General features: G+C 48.9%; 1 protein-coding gene across 1 annotated transcript in view; it reads right to left on the bottom strand.

The window, feature by feature from the left end:
• The window catches only part of CD101 (CD101 molecule), a 33,676-nt gene extending 20,163 nt beyond the window's left edge, over positions 1-13,513 (bottom strand). Inside the window, 3 exon segments of the mRNA XM_062190126.1 lie at positions 1,425-1,841; positions 3,807-4,187; positions 13,471-13,513. Of these exon segments, the coding sequence (XP_062046110.1) occupies positions 1,425-1,841; positions 3,807-4,187; positions 13,471-13,513 (841 nt within the window).
• Positions 13,514-26,233: the final 12,720 nt, after the last annotated feature.

Raw genomic sequence — 26,233 nt, 5'->3', positions numbered from 1 at the left:
TACTGCATCTGTGCTTCCAGTAGCCGAGATGGGTGAGACCCGCCGCGAGGATGCCACAGCCTCACATTTCACTTGGGAATTCAGTTCTGTAGTGGCAGGGAAGCAAAGAATAAAATAAAATAAAAAAGTCCCCGGAGTCAATAGGCTCCTGACTGGTCTTTAAATCACCCAGAAAGGAGAGCATATACAGCTTTCTGAATGCAACCCTAATAAGCAGGATGTATGCACAAATGAATAAAACATACATTAGGTATGCTTTTTCAATTAAAAACATTTTTTACTATATAGAATTGCTGTACTTTGTGGCTTCTTACTCTCTTTTTTGACTAAGAATACCCAATGGAATTTCCTTAAGTTAAAGGCACATGTGATATGTCTTTACAGGACACATTTATTTCAGAGATAAAATTCTAAGAAGATAACCATACTTCCCTCCCTCCCTCAATCAGAGTAACTTCTTAAAAAGAAAGGAGGGGGTACTTGGCCTAGCGGTTAAGTTGTCCCTGTCCCACTTTGGAGTACTTGGGTTTGGTACTCGGCACCACTTCTGGCTCCAGCTTCCTACTGATGCAGACCCTGGGAGGCAGCAGGTGTTGATTCAAAGGTTGGGTCCCTGCCACCCACTAGGGGGACTTGGACTGAGTTCCTGTCTCCTGGCTTCCGCCTGGCCCAGCTCTGGCCATTTGGGGTGTGAGCCAGCATTTGGGAGCCCTGTCTCATCTCTCTGCCTCTCAAACTTTTTAAAAAAGAAAAGCAAACTTTAATAATCCACCACGAATTCATTGCTTGTAGCAAAGGATATATGTAGTTGCAGCAACCCCCTCCTGTAGGACCAGCACCCACATGGGGACATCGGGAATCCCAGACTAGGCCTTTCTACTTGCTTTGATGAAAATGCCAGGGTCACCAGGAGTGACACTGCTCCAAGTTGAGAAGGGGGTCAGGTGGAAGGGAATCAGCGCTGACAAAGGCAAAGCACGAGTTGGGAACTGGAACTACCTTAAGATGTCTGCGATGAGCGGGCTCCACAGAGAGACAGGCCTGCCTTCCAATCTAGTCCCTCTGCAGGGGGCTGGTGGGTTTGGCAGGGTCAGCGTGTTGGAATCAGGCACTTCGGGTTTACAATGGGGGGTCGGCCCCTTGCCTCCTGGGGTGGTGGTGAGGGTTAAACTGGGGAACATAGGTCAGGTGCTTACAGAAAGCTGGCAATCCATCTCTCCCTCCAGCACACCTTGTCCCATGTCAACCCCTGCGGGCAGAGCCGGCGGGACATCCTACTGAGCTACACTTCCCCCAGCGATGACACGTACTCAAACCTGCCAGCCACATTTTCTTGGAGGCAACCAGCGACCAGAGACAAATAGAGAGACACCCCATCCATCCCCACCACCGCATGTTAATGCATTTCCCGAGAAGATAATTACCCGCTGGCTGGATCCTCAGCGCGGCTGGATCTGTCCGCTTTTTTGAGATGCAGCTCCAGGTTTCATCTGGATCCTGAATCCACTCGGCCGCCTCACAGAACACCTGGCCTTGGTCTGAGGGCTGCAGCCTCTCTATACGCAGCCTGAAGGTCGTGACCCCAAGCCTGTCCAGCCGCACGTCACCGGCCGCAAACCTCTCTGCATACACTAGCCCAGGGACCACCACAAAATCTCTGGAGAGGGAGATAATCTTGGTGGCCTGGCCGCTTCCTCCATCCTGCGTCAGGTACCAGGAGACGGAGAGGTGGGTGTGCTGAGCTGTGGCTTTGGATGCCTCACAGGTAAGCTCTAGGGCGTCATCTTCCTCCTTACTGAGAGTGTGAGGGCTCATGGTGGCAGAGAGGGTGTCTGGCAGGACTGGAGACAAGGAACGGTGGTCACCGGACTGGCCCGTTCTTGTGCAGCTGGCCTCCTTAGGCGAGCAGGGGGGGCCTGCAGCCCCATCTGCACAGCGTGTACTTTGGGTTGGATTTCTCATTAGCCATATGCTTTCCCCATTGCCCACGGGAACATTGGCATCTCTGTACAGGCTATGGAACTTGGCACAGCAAATGGCTCAGTGATGCATCGACTCTGGCTTTGCTTCATCAGCATAGCTGTGACCAATTTAGGGACTCAGACGTGGAGAATTTAAAGGGAAAAGCCCTGGGAGCTTCAAAACCTACATTCTGATCCTTAATCTGTCCCTGTCTGACGTGAAACTCTGGCCCATCACTTTACCGCCCCAGGCCTTACCCTGCTGCTCCCGAAGGTACAGTTCTGAGATGGTCTGGGATCACTTACTTGAGTCAAAGCACCATCGTCGCCAAAGTTTTCTGGCTATCCTAATGCCCTACTGTTCTCTTCTTCCTCAAATGAAATCACACAACTGCAGTTTCTGTGGAAGCAACGCTTGGGTCCAATCACTAATTACATTTAATTAGCATCTACTCAGTGCTAGCCATTGTGCTAGGAACTGATGCAAGCATTCTCAAGGAGCTCAGGGTGTGGTAGGAAAGAGGCCACAAATAGCTAAACTGGTGAGTGATGAGAAGAGGGGTGTGAATACAGTTTCAGGAGGAAACCTGTAGGGGCCAGCGTTGTGGCACAGTGGATTAAGCTGCTGCCTGCAATGCCAGCATCCCATGTGAGCACCAGTCGGAGTCCCGGTTGCTCTGCTTATGATCCAGCTCCCTGATAATACGCCCTGGAAGGTAGTGGAAAATGGCTCAAGTTCTTGGGCCCTGCCACTCATGCAGAAGACCTGAATAGAATTCCTGGCTCTAGGCCGGCGCCGCGGCTCAATAGGCTAATCCTCTGCCTGCGGCGCCGGCACACCGGGTTCTAGTCCCGGTCAGGGCACCGATCCTGTCCCGGTTGCTCCTCTTCCAGGCCAGCTCTCTGCTGTGGCCAGGGAGTGCAGTGGAGGATGGCCCAAGTCCTTGGGCCCTGCACCCCATGGGAGACCAGGAGAAGCACCTGGCTCCTGCCATCGGATCAGCGCGGTGCGCCGGCAGCAGCGTGCCTACCGCGGCGGCCATTGGAGGGTGAACCAACGGCAAAAAGGAAGACCTTTCTCTCTGTCTCTCTCTCTCACTATCCACTCTGCCTGTCAAAAAAAAAAAAAAGGAAAAAAAAAAAAAAAAGAGAATTCCTGGCTCCTGGCTTTCAGCCTGGCCCAGCCTCCCAGGGAGTGAATCAGCAGATGGAAGGTCTCTCTCACTCTCCCTCCTCCACCTTTCAAATAAAATAAACTGGAAAAAAAAAGAGAGAGAGAGAGGAAACAGGTGCCATACGGCTCAAGCAGTCAAGATGAATTCCACAGAAGTACTATCTATCCTGGGTGCTGAAGTAGATGTAGGAGTCTGCTCAACAGAAAGAGGGTGCTAGGCAAAGGGACAAAAATGACAACTGCAAGGATTGTGACCCTCTCCCCCGGGGTAAATAAGCTAGAGGACGGTGGCTTGAGAACAGTCATTTTCACATTAGTGGCTTATCACCTATAATACTAATGCTAGTTCTCTTATCAAATCACTGGTCTGCCTTCAAGGAGAGAGGACACGGGGAGAATGCTCAAAGCTTTGCTTAACGTGATCGAAGTTACCAACCTATGGAGACCTGTGGACAAGACCTTGGGAAGACAATACATTGGTTAAATCTTTATGGCACTGTGATTGGGAAGAACGAGATACCTATGGGTGACTGATCTCTAGGATTTCCAGGTGGGCAGGTGAGCTCTTTCTCAAAGCAAATGGAACAGGGTAAGGGCATGTCCTGGTGCCAGGGGATGGAGGGCCCTCTGGCTTTGCAGAGCTGCCTCGCAGAAGCAGACAGACAGCTTACCGACTAGAAGAGTCTTCGCACTGTAACTCCCGTGGTATCTGCCATCAGTGTTGGGTGTGTGACACTCATACTCGCCAGCATCCTTCATCTGGAGCGCTGTGATGTGCAACAAGACAGAGTTGCCCTGCACTCTCTCCACGTAGATTTCCCGGCTCCGCACTCACTGCGCATACACTGCATAGGGGAATTTTGCATCGTCGGTGCTGACGATCTGGATTTCCTGGGCTGGGGCTGTCGGCAGGTACACAGACCACCGGAAATGCTGCTCAGAAGGTCCCTGGTGGCCAGTTACGTTGCAGCCAATGCTGACTGGGTAACCTTCAGTTCTGTACAGTGGTCCTTTTTGAATTGTTACTTCTCTCTGGCCAATGCTGAGCTTAGCTTGCAAGGAGGAGGAAGAAAAGGGAATAAAAATAGATTAGCACTTCAGTTCCCAGTGCGCCACATTATGTAGCTTCCTATATTACAATGCTGGTAAATGAGATCGGAGGTTATTAGCTATAATCAACTTAAATGTTGTACACCTTCTTCAGGCTGAGCGGCAGTAGAATGGCTTGATGAGTTAATTGTTCTTTTACAACTTTAACTTCCATAGTAATCTCTAGTCTCTTTTTTAAAAAGGGAAGCTTCATCAATGCAGCATGGCGACTTCCATAAAACATCTGCTTATCTAAGTGCACTTGTTTCAAAGCACATACAATGTATGATGATTGATCTTTTATGGGAAAATTCAGCATACATGTCCTCAAACTCCACAGTACCTGCTCTCCCGCTGAGGGAAAGTCAACAGCTCTTCCCTGGGTGCCATGATTCTTCTAGCTGGTGAGTTGGAACTATTTGTAGCTCTTGGCCAGGCCTGATGCAAGACTAGCTAAAGTTAGCAGCTGAATAGGCAGCGACACTTCCTTTCTATACAGTGGAGGTGGGTAGGCTTTTTTTTTTTTTAATTGTCTTGTGATTTCTTGAAGAGCCACAGCTTTACTGAAATGATTCATGAGATGGCTGTGAAGTCCAGCAGGTTCTGGGGTCAGAATTTATTTTGTTTTATTTTTTTTAAAGATTTATTTATTTACTTTAAAGGTGGAATTACAGAGAGAGAGAGAGGCAGAGGGAGACAGAGAGATCTTCCATCCACTGGTTTGCTCCCCAAATGGCTACTACAGCTGGAGCCGAGTAAGTCTGAAGCCAGGAGCCAGGAGCTTCTGAATCTCCCACATGGGTGCAGGGGCCCAAGGATTTGGGCCATCTTCTACTGCTTTCCCAAGCCACCGCAGAGAGCTGGATGGGAAGTGGAGCAGCTGGGAATTCCAGCGCCACAGGTGGCGGTTTAACCCGCTATGCCACAGCGTCGGCCCCCAGAATTTATTTTAGTTTTTTGTTTACCAAAGTTTCCAGTCAGGAGGACCACTATGGAATGGCCTCTCTGTAATGAACATCAAACATTAGGTTTATGAAGAAAACACGATGAAATGGCAACATTTGTAAGTCAAGAGTTCTTCGGCAGTGAAAAGGAAGGCCTATTCATTAATTTTTGAAAGCTAGTTCATTTCGTGTTACAGAAAGAACAGAAACAGATGAAAGAGAGGCCACAGGGTGGGCTAGGTCTTTTACGAGGGTTCAACGGCAAGATGGGGAAGACAGGGTTGGAAGACATCAGAAAGGGCCAGCAGGGGTGACTGCTGGGGTTGCAGCGTTAACAGAACAGTGTTCGTAAGAAGACACGAAGCGCAGAGCCTCTGCTGGAGTTCCTGACTCCACAAGGACAAAGAATGAAGGACTCCGGAGAGGGGAAAGAAAGGAGAGGGAAATGGACAATGATATTACAGCAACCGTGATAACACTGGATATAAGAATCGTGAGTGAGAGGCAAACAATTCTAAAAGACAGCAAGGGGATACAAAAAAAAAAAAAAAGAGAGAGACAAGATAGAAACGGTGAGTGGTCACCTGATACAGTCAATTAAAAGTTGCATATAAGGGGGACCACGTTGTGGTGCAGTGGGTCAAGCCATCACCTACGATGCCAGCAGCCCATTTCAGAGCTCAGTTTGAGTCTCAGCTGCTCCACTTCTGATCCAGCTCCCTGCTAATGCACCTGGGAAGACAGCAGAAAATGGCCCAAGTGCTTAGGCCCCTGCACCCACAAGGGAGACCTGGATGGAGTGTTTGGCGCCTGGCTTCAGCCTGTCCCAGTCCTAGCCATTGTGGGCATTTAGGGTAATGAACTAATGGATAGGAGATATCTCTATCGCTCTCTGTTGCTTAGCCTTTCAAATCAATCAATAAATCCTTAAAAAAATTGCATATATATATATGCTTAATCTAAAACTGGTAGACAAACAAATCAATGCCTAACCAACAAGCTGCAATACTTCCAGTAATCATTTAAAATATGCTCATTTGCTCATAAATCCCAATTAAAACATCACATTCTTTTTGTAATAAGTATTTAGGAAAGGACATTAGACCACCTTAGAAAAGTTTAATTACTTGCCAAAAAAGTATACCTCATAGGTAATTTTAAAGATTTTTCAGCAATGCTGTCCTAGAGAAACGTGTACTCTGTGCACCACACTACATGAGAAAGAATATTCATAGCTATCCTGTTCATGTGATAACCCATATGACCATCAACAGTAGAATACTTGAACTGGAATATTTTGCCGAACTGAAAATGAATGGGGTGAGTGTTTGGCACGGCAGTTAGGCTGACCTTTGGAATGCCTGCATCCCACATCGGAGCACCTGGATTCAAGTGCTGGCCCTGTTCCTGATCCCAACGTCCTGCTAATGCACACCCTGGGAGGGAGCAGGTGGTGCTTCCAGTACTTGGGTCCCTGCCACCGATGTGGGGGATCTGGATTGAGCGTCGGGCTGTCGTCCTCAGCCTGGCCCAAGATTTATTTATTTAATGATTTGAAAGAGCAACAGAGGGAGAGAGTGACCTTCCGTCCACTGGTTCACTCCCCAAAGGGTCCCAACAGCCAGGGCTGGGCCAGGCTGAAGGCAGGAGCCAGGAACGTCATCCTGGCCTTTCCTGTGAGGGTCAAGGGCCCATGTGCTTGGGCCATCTTTCACTGCCTTCCCAGGTGCTTTAACAGGAAGCTGAATCGGAAGCAAAGAAGCCAGGACTCAAACTGGTGCTCCGACATGGGACGCCTGCACCACAAGCAGCAGCTTACCCTGCTGAGCCACAATGCCGGCCCTTGAATCTTTACATAAAGAAAGAAAGAATTTGAAAAGAAATGAGAATTAATTAATTGCGACTGTTTTCAGTGCCATGGATGACTATGTTCCATGCAGATACAAAACACTTCTGAATCCTGTGCCTGCATACAGAATGATTCTACTGTTTACAGAGTTTGGAAATCGGCAAAAAACCACACTGGCTCATTTAGTGATGCAGGCAGAAGGAGTTAAATCATTAAAAGAAAAAGGTAGGAAGTGGTTATCATGAAAGGCAAGAGAGTGGTGGGTGGGGGCGGGGGTAGGGATTGTGACTGGCATGCAGCAGGTGGCCTGGAGCACCCAGGGTCCTGACAATGTTCTCTTCCTTCCTTCCTTTCTTTCTTTCTTTCTTTGGACAGGCAGAGTTAGATAGTGAGAGAGAGAGAGACAGAGAGAAAGGTCTTCCTTCCATTGGTTCACCCCCCAAATGGCCGCTACGGCTGGCGCACTGTGCCGATCCGAAGCCGGGAGCCAGGTGCTTTGTCCTGGTCTCCCACGTGGGTGCAGGGCCCAAGCACTTGGGCCATCCTCCACTGCCTTCCCAGGCCACGGCAGAGAGCTGGACTGGAAGAGGAGCAAACAGGACAGAACTGGTGCCCCAAACGGGACTAGAACCTGGAGTGCCGCCGCCACAGGCGGAGGATTAGCCTAGTGAGCAGCGGCATAGGCCAGACAATGTTCTGTTTCTGGACTTGGGTGCTGAGCACACGGGTTTTACTTTTGACTTGTTTGTTAAACTGTGTGTTTATGTTTTACCAACATCTTCTTATGTGTCACATTGCACAATAAAAACGTTCTTGTAAAAATCTGCTTTTTCGCTACTGCTAATCTGTTTATATCAGGGCATGTTTCCACAAACAAAGTTATTTCTGGTGGTTGGGCAACACTTCTGCAACATTTTCCATCACTTTTCAGAGATGGGTACTGCATTTGAAGAATTTTATTGTGAAAATTAGCACTTCATTTTCTAGTGCTTTATCTGCCAGTTCAACAAGTTTTTGTATTTGATGCTTGAGAGACTAAAATGTGAGGATAAGTTTGGGAGTTCCTGACTTCTGGATCTTAAAGGTAGGCTGGTGATCATCTCTCTATGAAAAAGATATAATAAGAGTGCTTTCAGGAATTTGAAGAAAGTGACATTTTTGGAGGTGGAAAATAGAAAAGGCTTACAGAAGAGATGGCATTAGAAGTAGACCTTGGGCTGGCGCTGTGGCTCAACAGGCTAATCCTCCACCTTGCGGCACCAGCACACCGGGTTCTAGTCCTGGTCGGGACACCGATCCTGTCCCAGTTTCCCCTCTTCCAGCCCAGCTCTCTGCTGTGGCCAGGGAGTGCAGTGGAGGATGGCCCAAGTGCTTGGGCCCTGAACCCGCATGGGAGACCAGGAGAAGCACCTGGCTCCTGCCATCGGATCAGCGCGGTGCACCGGTCGCAGCGCACCAGCCGCGGTGGCCATTGGAGGGTGAACCAACGGCAAAAGGAAGACCTTTCTCTCTCTCTCTCTCTCTCTCACTATCCACTCTGCCTGTCAAAAATTTAAAAAAAAAAAAAAAAAAAGTAGACCTTGGGACCGGTGCTGTGGCATAGCTGGCAAAGCTGCTGCCTGTATTGCCCACATCCCATATGGACACTGGTTTGGGTTCTGGCTGCTCCACTTCCTGTCCAGCTCCCTGCTAATGACCCCAGGAAAGAATTGGGAGATGGCCTAAGTGTTTGGGCCATTGCATCCACGTGGGAGACCCGGAAGAAGCTCCTGGCTCCTGGCGTCAGATCAACCCAACCCCAGCCATTGTGGCCATTTGGAGAGTGAACCAGCAGATGGAAGACCTTTCTCTCTGTCTCTACCTCTTTCTCTCTCTGTAACTCTGCCTTTCAAATAAATGCAACAAATCTGAAAAAAAAAGCAGCAAACAAAACAAAACAGTATAGAGGCCCAGGAGAGAGGCGATGATGACAATAGGGATGAAGAAAGGGACTAAAGCTTAGGAGCTGGTGCAGAGTGAGAGCTACAGGGTTTCCAGTGTTTTGGATCCTTAGGGGTAGCAGGGGTAAACTAAGGGATGGGAGGTGGGGAGAAATCACGGCTGACATGCAGGTTTTGTCAGGTTGATTGGGAGAATAGCAGTACTCTTAATAGAAACAAGGGTAGCAGGCCGGGCCACTGTTGTGCTGTTGTGTTGGAGGGTGGGGGAGAGCACGATGCATTTAATTTTACAAACAGGAAGGACAGCCAGCAAACATTTAGAAATGTGACTTCAGTGTATGTGTGTGTATGTTTAAAATTGAAAGTCTACTCAACCCTTGGAAAAAGCTATAACCTAACCCTTCCGAAAAATAACCTCTGTGATATTCCCATATTTGGTAATGTCAGCACTTAGAAGAGGCTGAGTCAGACTTGGGCCTAGACCTTCAGTTGCCAAATCCGTGGTGTTTCCATTGTTTCTCGATGCTTCCTCTAAATGCCTGTTTGTAACCAGGGAGAGTTCAGGGCTAGACACGTAGACTACCGGGAAGTCTTAGAGAATGTGAGGGGGGGCTAAGCAGAGATCACTGGAGAAGTTAGGGAGGTGAGAGAGCACCCAGGACCCAGAGACTGGGAACCCAGGAGGAAGGGGCTTGGCAGCACTGCTGAAGGCTGCTAAGAGGTTCAGGACTCCACACAGAGCAGGTCCTGAAGCTGCAAGATGAGGCTGTCCACGGAGAGCTTTGCCAAAGAGGTCTTGATGGAGCAGATGCAGTAGGGTTGAAGGGTGACAAGTGACTGCAGGAAGTGAAAACCAGGAAGTTCCATGGAAAGGGAGAGAGCAGACTGGATGGCAGCAGGAAAGAGGAGCTGTGTGTAGACAAGCAGTGAGGGGCGGGTGGAAACGATTTCCTTGGCAAGTGTATCGGCAGCGGCAGCAGCAGAGGGCAGAGGTGGGTGAAGACAGAGCAGGTGATGAGTGGAGGAAGACCCTACTGACCCCACGTGTGATGCCAGCAATGCCCATGGTGGGGTGCTGTGGTGTGGTCAGAACGTGTGTGTGCCCCACAAAGCTGTATTTGGGACCCTACACCTCGGGATGTTGGACCTTGCAGAGGTGACTGGGTCATAGGGCTATACCTGGGATTGATGCCCTGTGGACAAATCCAGAAAGCTAGCGGGTCCCTTCCACCCCGTGAGGACATGGCTAGAAGGCACCAACTGTGAACGGGCTCCCACCAGACACTGAATCTTGGGAGGCCTTGATCTTGGATGCCCCAGACTCCAGGGCTGTGGGCAATGACTTTCTGCTTTTTTTTTTTTTTTTTTTTAATTTTTGACAGGCAGAGTGGACAGTGAGAGAGAGAGACAGAGAGAAAGGTCTTCCTTTGCCGTTGGTTCACCCTCCAATGGCCGCCGTGGCCAGCGCACTGCACTGATCCGAAGCCAGGAGCCAGGTGCTTCTCCTGGTCTCCCTTGCGGGTGTAGGGCCCAAGCACTTGGGCCATCCTCCACTGCACTCCTGGGCCATAGTAGAGAGCTGGCCTGGAAGAGGGGCAACCGGGACAGGATCTGGCGCCCCGACTGGGACTAGAACCCGGTGTGCCGGCGCTGCAAGGCGGAGGATTAGCCTGTTGAGCCACGGCGCCGGCCTTTCTGCTGCTTTTGAGGGCTGCCCAGACTGAGACACCCTGCTCTCACAGGGTCATTATTAAAAAAAAAATCACTGGTAAGCCGGCGCCGCAGCTCAATAGGCTAATCCTCCGCCTTGCGGCGCCAGCATACCGGGTTCTAGTCCCAGTCGGGGCGCCAGATTCTGTCCCGGTTGCCCCTCTTCCAGGCCAGCTCTCTGCTGTGGCCAGGGAGTGCAGTGGAGGATGGCCCAAGTGCTTGGGCCCTGCACCTGCATGGGAGACCAGGAGAAGCACCTGGCTCCTGCCTTCGGATCAGCGCGGTGCGCCGGCCGCAGCGCGCCTACTGCGGCGGCCATTAGAGGGTGAACCAACGGCAAAAGGAAGACCTTTTTCTCTGTCTCTCTCTCTCACTGTCCACTCTGCCTGTCAAAAAAAAAAAAAAAAAAAATCACTGGTATCGTCACACTTACCATTTTGGTATTATTTGAAACTATTAGGTTGCACCATAATAAATGCCCCATACTTGAATATTTTTCATATAGAAAACTCCAACCAATTTCAAATAACTTCGTTTGTACAAAACGTGCATGAGGAACAGCCATCATAACCAATCAACTTCTCTTTCTTTACACACAGGGAAACCCTAAACACTCGGAGGCTAAGAGCCTCCTTCTAAGATAAAGTGGGGTCAACCCCCACCCCCCACTCACGAATTCAGTCCCAGACAAACAACAGCCCCTCCTCCCCGAGCCTTCGGCGTTAATGGCCTTTATCTGTAGGACAGCTGGTCAGGAGCGTGACAGGTCAGGCCGGCAAAGCTCACTGCCAAGTCCAGAGCTCGGTTACCCATGACGTCAACCTCCTCCAGTACCATATATCCTGAAGGGATTATTCACTCTTTATATTTTCTGGGAAAAAATAATAAATTGGGACAAAGTACGCATACATTTTCTAAACAATGTAATTGCTCTGTTAATCATCATTTTATTTCCTTCATTTTTCTTCTATATTTGTAATGACAAATAGCAAGCTTCCAAAGCTTTTCAAGTTACTGCCTGATTGATGTATCCGTCACATAAAAACCATGATTCCATACAAAATGAATGCTTAATTTTGAGTCAGAATTTAGTGCACATAAATACAGAATCCAGTTTAGGTGATAGTTTAAACAGGTTAAGGAAAAGCTTCCAGTTTCCCCTTTTTGAATCTTGGTTAGTACTTTGCTCCCCCTAGGCCTTCTAGCCTGCACCAAACAGAGAGAGAGAGAGAGAGAGAGAGATTTTATAATTCTCTGATTTAATGCACACTGTAAGCCTGGTTTCCCTTATACACAAGGCAAATATACTCACACAGTCCAAATACACAAAGCACACAGACTTGAGACTCACTCTCAGACAACTGAGCAGGACAAATAAAGAAACACAGCAGCCCCCAAAAGATCGCACCAGTGTACCTGTGCACTAACACCTGCTACACCTTCTGGCAGGAAAAGACCACCGCCACCACAACCATCACCTCCCTGCCCCCCAGAGGTCCTAGCACCTTCCCCTGCAGGCTGTCTCTGTTTCCATCAGGCCCAGAGCTGATCCCTAGCTTACGCAATCATACATCCCTTGAGTTACCAGTCTAACTCCACCAATGCTTACTAAGCAACCCCTATTTTGCCACATGCTAATTCTTTAGCCACAGCCCTGGCCACACTGACTACAGCTTGGTTTGGTTTTCTCCATCATCCAGGCCATTCAGGCATCTGCACTAACTCCATCCAGTCTCTCAAAAGCAGAGTTTGTAATCGGGGTCCACATATAGACTTAAAGGATCCTATAAACTAGGGTGGGGGAAAAAAACCCTTACAGCCTTATTTTCATTTCTTTCTAATAGGAATTTAGTATTTTCTTTTGCTATAAATGCAGATAACAAACCACAGATTATTTTCCTATCACGTTACAATCATTGCACATCTATTAAACTCTTATTCATACTCATCACTACTTTGAAGTTTGCTGATTAACAGATCCATCTCCAGATCTTGTCATGTAATGCATAAAGAATCAAATAAGCTACTACATCACAATTTGCCAACAAGTATTTTGATAACCATATGGCAATGCTGATTTCCTCTATAATCCTATGCATTTAAAAAATTATTCTGAGATGAGGTCTATAAACTTCACCAGATGCTAAAGGAACCCAGGGCACAAAAAGTTGCTGCTCCCTGTTCTCCTTGGCGTGAGACTATTTCATTCTCTTCCCAGTTGCCTGGTTCTCCATTCTACCTGTGCAGATCCCCTTCTCCCACTCTGTTCTCACATGGAGAAAGGTCCTGGGCCAGGAAGCCTCTGCATGTGGCCTTCCGCAGGGCCAACTGAATAGTCCTGCTCTCTCCCCAGCCTTTCGGTAGCTGTCTGCCAGCTCCTACGTGTAGCTTAGAACTACCAGGTGCTCTCCTGAATACCCTTCCACCCAGCCACATCCCCAAGGCATACACATCAGGGAAAACTTAGGGTCTCCTCTCAGTCTGGGGAACTAAGTCTTGTACTCTGTCTCAGGATGGTCAGCCCAGCAAGATGAGATACAATCAAAGCCAAGCAAACTGGCAGCTCTGGCAACGCAGACAAACCTAAAAAGCCATGGCACCAGGTGCATGGGACTCAACCTACCATTGCCACTCCCTGAAACTGAAAACTGTCTAGGAAAGCCAAGGCCTGTCCTTAGCATCAAAAGTGACTGCCAGCACCAGAAAAGGGTGGCCTGGCTGTCCCTGGGGAGCCCGAGCTGCCCTGTTCCCTCAGATAGCTGGTCCCTGCGATGACAGAAGCACGCAGGGTTATGACACTTACTCAGAAGGAAAAAGAGAGATGCCACGTACAGAACGCGTGCCATGGGGCCGCAACAGCGCTTTGCAGGTGGTGTCACCGACGCTGCTCAGAAGCTGAGTGGCAAACACTTGTGCTCGCTGCAGGAGTAAAGAGGAAGCAATTGTGTGGTTTTCAGCCCGCAGAGAAACAGAGATGTCTTGCAAAGAGCACAGCTGGTTACATTACGGGTCTTTGTTTCTCACTCACATTCAGGGCTGAAAAAGTGATCTTTAGGGTTAAGCAAGTATAGACAGATAAGAATACGATAATTGCTTATCTTGGGTAAATATGGATGGACTATTTGGTAATGATGAAGGCATTTAAGTGAAGTCAAAATATCAGAAGCAATTAGAAATTTTCTCTTCTTGGCCCTCACCTCCTCTCCCGGCTTCGCACAGGAAATGAGAGGGGGGTGCCAGGAAAACACGGGCCTGGGGTGATGTGACATGGTGGCAGGGGGCAGGCTGGCCAGGGTTACACACTGATTCTATTTTTACTTAGCTGTGCGATCTTAGAGAAGCTAGTACGTGGCAGGCAGTGTGGTGCAGCAGGTTACTGCCACCTGAGACACCTGTATCCAGTACTGGAGTGCCCAAGGTCAACTTCGGCTACACTGAGCTTCTGATCCAGCTTTCTGCTGATGAGCCTAGGAAGGCAGCAGATGGTGGCTCAAGTACTTGGGTCCCTGCCACCCATGTGGAAGACCTGAATGGAGTTCCAGTTTCCTGGCTTCCGCCTGGCCCAGCCCTGGCTGTTGTGGGCATTTGGGGAATAAAAACCAGCAGATGGAAGATCTTTCTCTGCACCCCTCTCCCACTGCCTTTCAAATAAACAAATAAATCCTCTATTTATAAAAAAGAAAGCTAATTAACCTTGTCTAACCCTTATCTCTAAAATGGGGATACTAATAGTGTGTACCCTAGCCGGCGCCGTGGCTCAACAGGCTAATCCTCCGCCTTGCGGTGCCGGCACACCGGGTTCTAGTCCCAGTCGGGGCGCTGGATTCTGTCCCGGTTGCCCCTCTTCCAGGCCAGCTCTCTGCTATGGCCCGGGAGTGGAGTGGAGGATGACCCAAGTTCTTGGGCCCTGCACCCGCAAGGGAGACCAGGAGAAGCACCTGGCTCCTGGCTTTGGATCAGCAAGGTGCACTGGCCGCGGCCGCCATTGGAGGGTGAACCAACGGCAAAGGAAGACCTTTCTCTTTGTCTCTCTCTCTGTCCACTCTGCCTGTCAAAAAATAAAAAATTAAAAAAAAATAGTGTGTACCCTAAAAGATTGTTGTGAGAAGTTGAATGAGCATATTCGTCAAAAACACTCAGTCCAATAACAGGCTCATGGTTGGTGCTCAGTAACTGTCAGCTACTTATCACTGTGGTGAGATGTACAAGTGAATCTCCATCTGCCCCGTGTGGGTCTAGGCACCATGGCTGGTGGAGGAGCACACACTGAGCCCGGGCCAGTTAATCCTACTGCAGTTCTAAAGGGCAATACCATGAGAGGGATGAACTTTTTGAGGACGTTAGTTTCCTAGATTGAGCCTACATTGAGACAGTTTGTATCAGAGTTGGTCTGTTTCAGCCCATAGTTACAGGTAAATCTCTGCTCCATCCCTCTGTCCATCTATCCAGCCAGCCATCCACCATAAATTTTTTCCCAAGTTCTGGGGTAGGTTGTGCATATACAACCCTTTCTTCCTTCTCAGGCTGCTTCCATGTCATCAGCTATACAGAGAGCAATGGGTCAGCTATCAGTGGGGACCGGAGAGTGATGCAGGAAGTGGTGGGCAGGAGACAAGGTCAGGATGGATGGAGCTGGGCCAGACAAGTCAACTAGGGGGGAAGGGGGCCGAGCTTCAGCTGGGGAGAAGCGGTCCCCAGCATGGAGAGCAGTGCAGATGCTGTTGGTGCAGACGTTCCAGGCTGCTGTGAAAGGAGATGTGAAAGGTCTGTGCGGATGGCCCGGGGCACACCTTAGCGGGCTTTGCACGCCAGGTTTCAGAGTGTGGCTTTTAATCCAGAGGGAAAGTGAACCATTGAGAGGGTTTTTAGTAGGAGCGGCCTGGTAGGATTTTCCTTTTAAACTGAATTCTGTACTTGTGTATTTCTAACTGGTTGAAAGGTAGAGAGGAAGACAAGGTAGAAGCAAGAAGGCCAATTACGAGATTTCTGCAGTTGTCTGTATGAGCAATCATGAGAGCCTGCATTAGGGCGTTTAAAATACTGACAGAGGAATCAGTCCGTAATCAAATCCTTATGAGCGCCCCCTATAGGTGCTGGAGAGCTATGCATAGTTAAAGTGTCAGCTCTGATCTCAAGGAGCTGCTGTTTGTAATGGTGAGCCCCAAAGAAGAACACATCTGACCGTCACACCAGGGGCTTGGGTGAGGTTCCTAAGAGAGGACAAGGAAAGAGACCTAGACACTTGAGGGAGGGAGAGAGCATATTGAATTTGGGGAGAACGGGAGGTCAGGAAAATCTTCACAGGAAATCTGGGAATCATAGTAGAGTGGGATGACATTCTACCAACTCAGATCTGGCAGCTGCTGTCTGTCTATCTTTTATCTTTATCCATCTGCCTAATCCGTCAAATTCATCTATTTTGCCTAATCTGTCATTTATTCTATATCTATCACCTATTATTATCATGTATCTATCAAATGCATCAATCATATCTATCTGTCTAAATCATCAATCTGTCATCTATCAAATCCATTGATCTCATGTATCTAATCTAGCTTATATATTTACCTAATCTATCTTATCTCTCTATAAAGTCTATCAACCATCTCTCTGTTTTATTCATTAGCAATGACCCCAAACAGTTAGTCCCCAATGACAGTCTACCTACAAATAAGTGAAGGGCTGTGTAGTTCCCTTTTCAACGTACTATGTGAAGCAAGGCTTGGGGGACTCACAGAAACATAAGAAGGGCCCTGCCCTCTGGGCACTTGGAAACTAATAAACAGCTATGGATAAGAAATAGTAGTCATAGGAGGAAGCACATGTCTGGCATTCAAATCACGGTTCACGCAGGAAATACCCTAAGAGTTAATAGGCTGGAGAGGCAAGAGGCAGCCACAGAAGGCCATTCAGAAAAGGCTGGTGGGGCAGGCATTATGGTGCAGCAGGTTAAGTCATTGCCTGGGATGCCCACAGCCCATAATGAAGTGCCTGGGGTCAAGTCCTGCCTCTGCCTCCACTTCTGAACTAGCTCCCGCTAATGCACCTAGCAGGTAGCGGGTGATAGCTCAAGAAGCAATGAGTCCCTGCTACCCACATAGGAGTCCCAGATGGAGCTCCTGGCTTTGGCCTGTCCCAATGCCAACTGTCGCAGGCACTTGGGGAATGAACTAGTGGATGGAAGATCTCTGTCTTGTTTGTTTGTGTTGCTCTTTCAAATAAATAAAAATGAATAATTGTTTTTTAAAAAAGGAAAAGAAAGGAAAGGCTCATTTTAAGTAGGTCCTTGGAGATGACGTATGATTCAAATAAGCAGAGAGGAGGGAAGGGCATTCCAGGAAGGAGAAATAAAATGCACAAAGGCTGAAGCAGGGATGTGCTGGCCGTGCTTAGGAAAATACTAAAGGGCAGTGTGCCTCGAATGGAGATTTCAAGCGAACCTCTTTCTTCAGGCTGTTAATTCAGCAGCCACTTGTTCACCACTTCAGTAAGAGAAGTCATGGGTCACCCCCAGGCACCAATAATGCTGGCAAATGCACTGTATCAATCAGTTATTGCTGTGTAACAAATAACCACAAAACTGTTGGAAACTGAACATTTATTTTTTTCTAATTTTTTAAAAGATTTATTTATGTACTTGAAAGTTAGAGTTTAAGAGAGAGAGAGAGGGAGAGACAGAGATAGAGGTGTCCTCTATCCACTGGTTCACTCCCCAAATGGCTAGGGCGGGGCCATGTTGAATTCAGGAGCCAGGAGCCTCCTCCAGATCTCCAACATCAAGGACATCAGCCATCCTCCTTTGTTTTCCCAGGTGTATTAGTATGGAGCTGGATCAGAAGTGGAGCAGCTGGGACTCCAACCAGCACCCATATGGAATGCCAATGTCGCAGGTAGCAGCTCAACCTGGTACACCACAATGCCAATCCTTACTTTTTTAAAGACTTTAAAAAAAAGTTATTTGAAAGGCAGAATTGAGAGAGAGAGAAAGAGGAAGAAAGAGAGGGAGGGAGAGAGAGACAAAGATCTTCCATATGCTGGTTCACTCTCCAAATGTCTACAAAGGCCACGGTTGGGTCAGACTGAAGCCAGGAGCCAGGAGCTTCTTCCGCTGCTTTTCCCAAGCTCATCAACAGGGAGTTGGATCAGAAGTGGAGCAGCTGGGACTTGAATGGGCACCCATATGGATGCTGGTGTTGCAGATGGTGGCTCTACCACAATGCTTGTTGACAAGTCTTTGGGTCAGCTGGGTGCTTCTGTCATTGTCAGTGGATTTGCTTGTATATCTGGTCAGCTGACAGGAGCTGGATGGTCTAGGATAGCCTTGGCTTGGATGACCTGGCCCTCCTACACATCTCTCTAGCAGGACAAGATACTGTCAGGGATCTGAAAGAACCGGGTTTTGGAAATACATCAGCACTTTTAAAAGGTTCCATTTACATCATGACCTATAATAATCCACAGGCTAAAGCTAGTCACATGACCAAGACCAAATGCAAGAGATGGATGAAGAGACCACCCCCCTAAAGAGGGGAACAGCAAAGTCACAGACCAAAGAGAGAGAGAAAAGACCAACATCATCAGCACGAAAATTGCAAGATTTATGGGGCAGGCATTTGGCACAGCAGTTAAGTTGCCACGTGGGGCCCGGGTTCCTCACTGTAGATCCTGTAAAACCCCTGTATCGCTCACTGGATCACCCCTGGAGTTCCTGGTTGGAGTCCTGACTCAGCTTCTGATCCACTTTCCTGCTTATGCACACCCTGGGAAGACAGCAGATGATGGCCCAAGTGGGTGGGTCCCTGCCACTCACATGGGAGACCCAGGTAGAGTTCCTGGCTCCTGGCTCTGTGTGCACTTGGGGGAGTGAATCAGTGGATGGGAGATCTCCATCTGTCTCTCTCTGCCTTGCAAATAAAATGAAATAAATAAACAGAGAATTAAGTTTTAACCACAGAGACAGCCATTTCAGTAATACAGAGTACTCTGTTTCCTTGAAATATATACGACTAAGTAAATGCTCTATAACTTCTCATTCCTGGCTGGTGCCAAAATATTTTTTCCTATTTCCATTTTAGTGGCTCCATTGCTGCCAGAATTTTAACATTAACAGGGTGATGTCACTTCTGTTGTGGAAGAAAAAAAAGCATTCTGTTGTCAAGAAAAGAAAAGGAAGAAAAAGAAATAAAGCAAAACTAGAGCCAGCCAGGGAGACAGTCATTCTATTACCTTGGGAACCACTGCATCACAATTGTCTCAGTTGAAAGGAATGCAAAAATGCAGCTCCTGGCTCAGATGCTGGGAGAAGGGCCACTGCCCGGCAGAGCAGCCAGGAAAAATTCAGCTCCACTTAAAAAAAAGAGAGAGAGGTCTGTGTTTCAGACCGACATGCTCCAGTGTGAGTGTCCTAGAATCATAGAAATTCCAGGCATTGTAGCCTCCTATTGTAAGCATTCAGGCCCAATAAATATTTATTTTTATTTATTTATTATAAATATTTTATTTATTTATTTATTTGAGACAAGACAGAGAACTCCCAACTGCTGGTTTACTTCCCACATGCCTGCCACAGCTGGGACTAGGCTGGGTTGAAGCCAAGAGCTGGCTGCTCAATCCAAGTCTCCCACGTGGGTGGCAGGAACCCAATTGCTCTCCAGCTCTCACTGCTCCCTCCCAAGGTCTGCATTAAACAGGAAGTTGGAATCTGGAGGTAGAACTGGGTACCAAACACAGTTACTCCAAAACGGGACCTGAGTTTCATAACCGCTAGGCCATATGCCCGCCCCCAAGAACTATTCAAATAGTGACGTTTTACATGCTAGGCTCTGTATGCAACAGACTTCATGTCCACAGTCTTATACAGAAACTCTCTTCACCATGTGGTAGACTTTACTAACCCCACTTTACAGAGGAGCAAACTGAGACCTGGAGACATCCACTAACTCATCCAAGATTCCATGGTTAGAAAACGGCTGTGGGGCTGCCTTCCGGCCCTAGCGCACCACCTGTCCTGATGCTTATGATTTGCAGAAAACAGAGTGTGCAACAGGGGGCTCTGCAGGGAGCTGATCATATTGTGCCCCTTCCCTCCTGAGCTCTTACAATTCAGACCCCACTGACTGCTCTTGCACAGGCCTGGGGTTGCCAACACAGAGGAGGAGTCCTGCTGCCGAGCCTCACGTCTGCACGGACTGAACACTTAGCAGTCCTCGCAGTCAACTCCCTCACACAGCAGGACAAACTGAAGCCTGCAGCGGGCTCAGCTGCCCCTCGGCCCCTGTGGTGGACGAGGTTGTCCAGGCCTCAACCCCCAGCCTCTTCAGCGCCTACCGGCCCGGCTCCACCAGGAACTGACTAGCAGTTCAGCAAGGCCCAGGAGCTTTTCCATGTGGGTCACTACTCTTCGTGTCTGTGGGAGCAGCACCGGTCAGGTTTCCAAGGGCATGGGTTGGGGGTGCAGACTGGGGCAAGGGATGGGGAGCAGGGATGTGTTAAGCTTCCTGGAAGAAGGAATAGGACAAGTGGGACTCCTGGGCCAGGCCTGTTTTAAGTGAACATTCCCTCGGGAAGGGCTTAGTCCGTGTTAACACTTCTTATGAGAAATGAACTGAGAACAAGTTCTGATGAAGAAAGTTTGATGGGAAGTCCAGAATAGACCCAAGAAAAGGAAGAAAGGGAGAGGGACAGCGAACTCCCTCTGACTAGGGACTGGACTTTGGACTGGGGACAGACACTCGTCCCATAAAAAGGCACAAGTGTTCCTGACCCTAAACAACCACCTTTATACTCTACTTCCAACCCCCCACCTCCACCCTCCCCCTCCTCCAACTCCAGGTGTTCTGTCCGGGTTGTCAGAGTTCCTAACTCTCACTGGCACTTCAGCCCCGGGGACTCTGGGCTTGGATCCGCTCAGACTCACAGAATAGTGGACACTGCTCACGGCGGCTTAGAACTCTGCTTCCCGCTTTGGTGCCAGTCCAGCACGGACTTGACCATACGTGGGAAGCTCCTTCTCACTGGATCCTCTTTCCCCACCCAACCTTGACCCAGGACTTCCCCAGGACTCTGCTTCACCCTTCTCCCCTTTTGCTCCCCGTCCACACCTGGACAACCACATCCCAGGCCCAGCTTTTCTCCCAGGCTCCAGACGGATCATCTGCCAGCTGTTGAACATCTCCCCCGAGAGGTCTCTTAGAAGCTCTAACCCAAACCCAAACCACTGCTCTCTCACTGGTCGTCTCCATGGTGGCCAAGTGCGGCAGCACCCACAGACCCCAGTGATGGCTTCTACAGTTCACATCCACTTAGCAAGTCCCACCAGTCCTCCCCAAGATCCTTTATGAAAGAATTCTCTCTGCTGCTGTCACCACTGAGGGCTTCCATTTTTTCATCTGGACCTAAGGCAGTCTGGTGCGTAGCCTTGTCCCTGCCCTCAGCCTCCTGCCAGAGTGATCTAAAATGCACACACAGCCATGTGTCTTCCAGATTAAAAGTTTTTCAGAGGCTCTCCAAATCCTTATAGAAGATCATGTCCAAATTCCTCGATGGAACCTTGGCAAGCTGGCCCTGAGGAGTTCTCCCCGCACCTTACCTGTCAATTCTCACGGCCACTGGTACTTCTCTGTCTTACCATCATTCCCCTCTCCAACGTGCCGAATGCTATGTCTTTGGCTTAGATCCTTGCTCCATTCCTACCTGGCAAGGGCCTGTTCATTCAACAATTTAAAAATCTGAATGTGCATTTCCTATGAGAAACCTTTCTTGACACTTGAGAGACCACTACACCATCCTCTGTGATATGCCAGTGAACGTCTATGTCTTTACTTACTAGAAGATAATAAAACTACTTGCGTGTCTCATTCTGTAAGATCATGGGTTTCATTAAGAGCAGGACATGTTCTGACTCACCGATCTAATAAAAAATATTTACTGAAATTCCAGAATATTCAGGCACCAGGGCTGGTGTGGGGATTAAGAACATGCACAAACTTTGAAATCAGAAAAATGTGGATTCACTTTTTTTAAGATTTATTTATTTGAAAGACAGAGCGAGCGAGAATCTTCCACCTGCTAGTTCACCCTCAAATGGCCCCAAGAGCTGAGGCTGAGCCAGGGCAAAGTCAAGAGCCAGGAGCCCCCTCTGGTTCTCCCATGTGGGTATAGGATGCAAGTATTTTGGGCCATCTTCTGCTGCTTTTCCCAGGTACATAAGTAGGGAGCTGGATGGGAAGTGAAGCAGCTGGGACTTGAACCAGCGCCCAAATGGGACGAAGCATTCACTACACCACAGTGCCACCCTGGGTTCAACTCTCAAGGGAACTATCAAGTCCCAATTTCCTTACGTATAAAAATGAAGACAATAGTGCAAGACAGTCAATTAAGAGAAAAATCAGGGAAAGTTAGGAATCATAAGACTTCTGTGTACCATAGACCTTTCTGCTTAAATCATACACATGCACATTCAGTTACCCGTGTTTACCAATCTCCACAGCTCTCAGGTTTGATTTCTTTAAAATGAAGTTAAGAATTTCAAAAACACCCGTAAAGCCAAGGTGTGCAGAATCCTTCCCTGCTTTTGTGAGCCATCCCTCTCCTCTCAACCTCTTACAGTTCCTGTGGCCGTAACTAAATGGACAGGGGTGAGCATTCAGGCTAGTGCTTAAGATTCCAGTTAGGACAGGGGAGGGCCTGGGCTTGCCTCCAGCTCCCTGCTAATGTGCACCCGGGGAGGCAGCAGTGATGGCTCAAGTAACTGGGTACCAGGGAGACCTGTACTGGGCTCCCAACTCCTGGCTTTGGACCCAGGCAGGCGCCACTGCAAGCACTGGAGAGAATCAGCAGACAAGAACTCTCTCTGGTTCTCTGCCTCTCAAATTAATAATCATAATTTTAAAAGCCATTTGCCTCTGAGTCTTTACAGAACTTTTTTTTTTTTTTTTTTTTTTTGACAGGCAGAGTTAGACAGTGAGAGAGGGAGAGACAAAGAGAAAGGTCTTTCTTCCGTTGGTTCACCCCCCAAATGGCTGCTACGGCCAGCGCTGCGCTGATCCGAAGCCAGGAGCCAGGTGCTTCTCCTGGTCTCCCATGCGGGCGCAGGGCTCAAGGACTTGGACGATCCTCCACTGCCTTCCCAGGCCACAGCAGAGAGCTGGACTGGAAGAGGGGCAACCGGGATAGAATCCGGCGCCCCGACCGGGACTAGAACCCGGGGGTGCTGGCGCCGCAAGGCGGAGGATTAGCCTAGTGAGCCGTGGCGCTGGCCAACAGAACATTTTTTTACTGATTTTTTTTTTTTTTTTTTTTGTGGTCAAAGCATACAACAGTAAATGTACTGTCCGATGCATTTTTAGATGTAGTAGCAATAAGCACATTCACATGATTGTGTAATACAGCCCCAGAACTTTTCCTCATGCAACACTGAAACCCTACACCCCCTACTCACCAATTTCCCCTCCTCCCAGTCCTTGGCAAACACCTTTCTGCCTTCTGTTTCTACACTTTTTGATTACTGAGTGGAATTATATGTATTCCCTTGTGACTGGCTTGTTTTGCGTAATGTCCTCAAGTTCATCCATGTAGCACCTGATAAGATTCCCTTCCTTTGTAAAAGGGAGGGAGGGAAAGAGGGCGGTCGAGGTCGAGAGAGAAACAGCTGCAACAGCCAGCTCTGGTCCAGGACAAAGCTAAGAGCCAGGAACTCTACCCTGTTCTCCCATATGGGTGGCAAGGGCCCAAATACTTGGGCCATCGTCTGCGGCTTTCCCAGGCATGTCATCGGGGAGACAGACTGACGGTGGAGGAGCCAGGACTTGAATCAGCACGCCAAGATGGGATGCTGCTTTCGCAAGCTGTGGCTTAAGCCACTGAGTCACAACACCGGCCCCTGCTTCCTTTCTAAGGCTGGATGGTATCCTATTGTGTGCATGTACGACATTTTCTTTATTCATGGATGGCCATTTGGGTTTTTCTGTGAATGTTACCGTGAACACGAGTGGGTAGCCACCTCTTTCAGACACTGCTTTAAATCCTTCTGGATATGTGCCCAGAAGGGGGAGAGCTGGATCTTTTGGTAATCCCATGCTTAATTTTTTAAGGAACCACTATACTCTTTTCCACAATGGCTGGACTGTTTTACATTCTCACCAGCAACCATACACAAAAGTTTAAATTTCTCTGCATTCTTGCCACCTGTTATTTTCTGTTCTTTTGACGCGGCGCGTGTCAGGTATTCGCTCACTGTGGCTTGGCTTTGCATTTTGCTGATGGTTCGTGAAGCTGAGCATCTCTGCACGTGCTTGCTGGGCATCTGTATCTTCAAGAGACTTCTCTGTTCAAGTCCTTCGCCCGTATTTCAATCAGGTTGCTTGTTTTGCTGTTGTTGTAATGAAAGTTTCCTATATATTTGGATATTAACCCCTTATCAGATAGGATTTGGAGATATTTTCCCCAAATGGGATATTTCTCCCACTCCATGGGTGACCTTTCCATTCTGTCGTTTCCTTGACACATAGAAGTCTTAAAGTTTAATGTCGTCCCAATTATTTATTTTTGTTTTTGTTGCCTGTACTTTTGGTCTCATGTCCAAGAAAACTGCCAAATCCAATGTCCTCATTCTTCTGATGCTTTGTTTAGGTCTTAGGTTTGATCTTTAATCCATTTTGAGCTAATTTTGTACAAAGCAGAAAGGATCTAACTTCATTCTTTTGCCTGTGGGTATTTAGTTTTACCAAGAGCATATTTTTGACATCTTCTTCTCTGGCATATTTGCATGCTGGCCAACAGATTTGTGTGATCACAGTACTGAGTGTTGTCAGTACGGGCAGCATGGAGAGAGCAGGGAACAGGGTGGGCTCAGGTGAACATCACCTCGCTGGGTGAGCTGTGCCCCCAGGTGTACCCCAGCAGCCTGCAGCCCCACGCAGCGAGTGCATGTAGTTCTCATTAGCCAGGTCTTTATTATTTTGCTCCTTGATGCTTTAACGTCTGGGGTCTTGTTCATCCCAGACAGACTGCCCCTCCCAGGGCCAGCCAATTCCTACAGAGAGGAGAGCCTGCCTGTCTCGAGCACACCAACTGGTCCTGAGCCCAAGCCCCCACACCTCCTCCTCCACTGATTTCATGCACTCAGTTCACTAGCATCAGCCCTTATGACTTGGGGTCAGGTACCAGACACGGAAGGATAGCCTGTAGACCCCAGAATCTGCTGGGATTATTCCATCCAGCCAATCCTAAATCCGCCTCACCCAAGCCTTTGTGTGAAAACCACAGTGAAGGTTCTTGCCCGTGTTCCCCTTGCTCCCTCCTCCTTTTGATTCCGGTGCTTTTCCGTTGCCCTCCAGTGGTGCACTGTGCCTCTCCTCCCGAGATCCGTGAGTAACAGCCACGGTCTCCTGTGCTGTTGGCCCTGCCATTCCTAAGTAACACTGAAACCTTTAAACTCAGAGAGTGCTGTGTACACTGGGGTGTGGCACAGAAGGAGTGGAGTGGCAGTGACTGGAGTGCACCAGTGATGCGGACAATAGGCCGCAGAGCTTCTGGGGCCGCCCCTTGAGATGACTGTAGGCTGTGATCACACCCAGGAAGTCCTTGTTCCAGTGCACGGCGCAGTCTAAGAATCCCACCGTGAGTAACTGTCACAATTCGGCACTGGGGCCTACCCTCATGTCGGTTTCCAGCTATGAGATCATCTTACAGGTATCTTCATTTAGCCTAGAAGGGAGAAAGTTGGGGGGTTGGGAGGAGAGGGCCTGAAAGAGAAGTACAGGCAGATAGGTGGAAAGAGGCCCCCAGGCAAACAAAGGGGATGTGCCAAGGCCTGCAGGCAAGTAAATGAAGGTCACCTGTGCCTCACAGATTGTGTGCATGTAAGGCTTTGTGTTGTCATTTAAACTGAGGCAGGAATGAGTTACACAACAGGCAGGGGATTGCTAAAGGCCAGCATTTCAACACAGACGGAAGTCTCACGATGCTGGGTCAGGGTCATTTCGCACAGCAGGGCACTACCTGTGTGTCTGTACTGTGCAACTGCTTCGCAGGTACAGACCCAGACAGCCGGGACACAAACGAGGCCCAACAGGAGGCAGCGGGAAGCTGGGGCTTGGGCACCCACTCCTGCCTGGACCGCTGGAGCCAGCCTCCTGGGGAAGAGCCTGGTCTTCCTGGAACAGGGGCTGGAACCTTCCAGACCGGTTTGGCCCCAGACTGCACAAACACCTTTCTGTCCCACTCACGGAGCAGTCATGGAACCTTGAGATTTGCTTACTCCTCTATTCAAGGGAACAGAATCGAACTGCTCTTTCCTGGAAGGAGGCCTACCGGGTCCTGAGAATTCCGACAGACAGGGAATCTTCACAGAGCAGCACCCTCCCAGCCCCCACCTTTCAGCTTGGTGGGAACTCCACCACTGATGCCCCTGAATGCATTCCTCCTCTCATCATGAGCGCTTACAATGCTCCCACAGGGGCTCAGGGGGGTCAGGAGGTGCTAAGGTGACATTCAGCCACCACCCCCCCATGCTGGAGGCCAAGGGATAACAGGTGCCAAGATCAAGCTCCTCACACAGGTTCGAT

Source organism: Lepus europaeus, chromosome 5, assembly GCF_033115175.1.
Source record: "Lepus europaeus isolate LE1 chromosome 5, mLepTim1.pri, whole genome shotgun sequence".
NCBI classification, from domain to species: domain Eukaryota; kingdom Metazoa; phylum Chordata; class Mammalia; order Lagomorpha; family Leporidae; genus Lepus; species Lepus europaeus.
The sequence above is the reverse complement of the archived record's forward strand: the minus strand, read 5'-3'. Positions and strand labels throughout refer to the sequence as shown.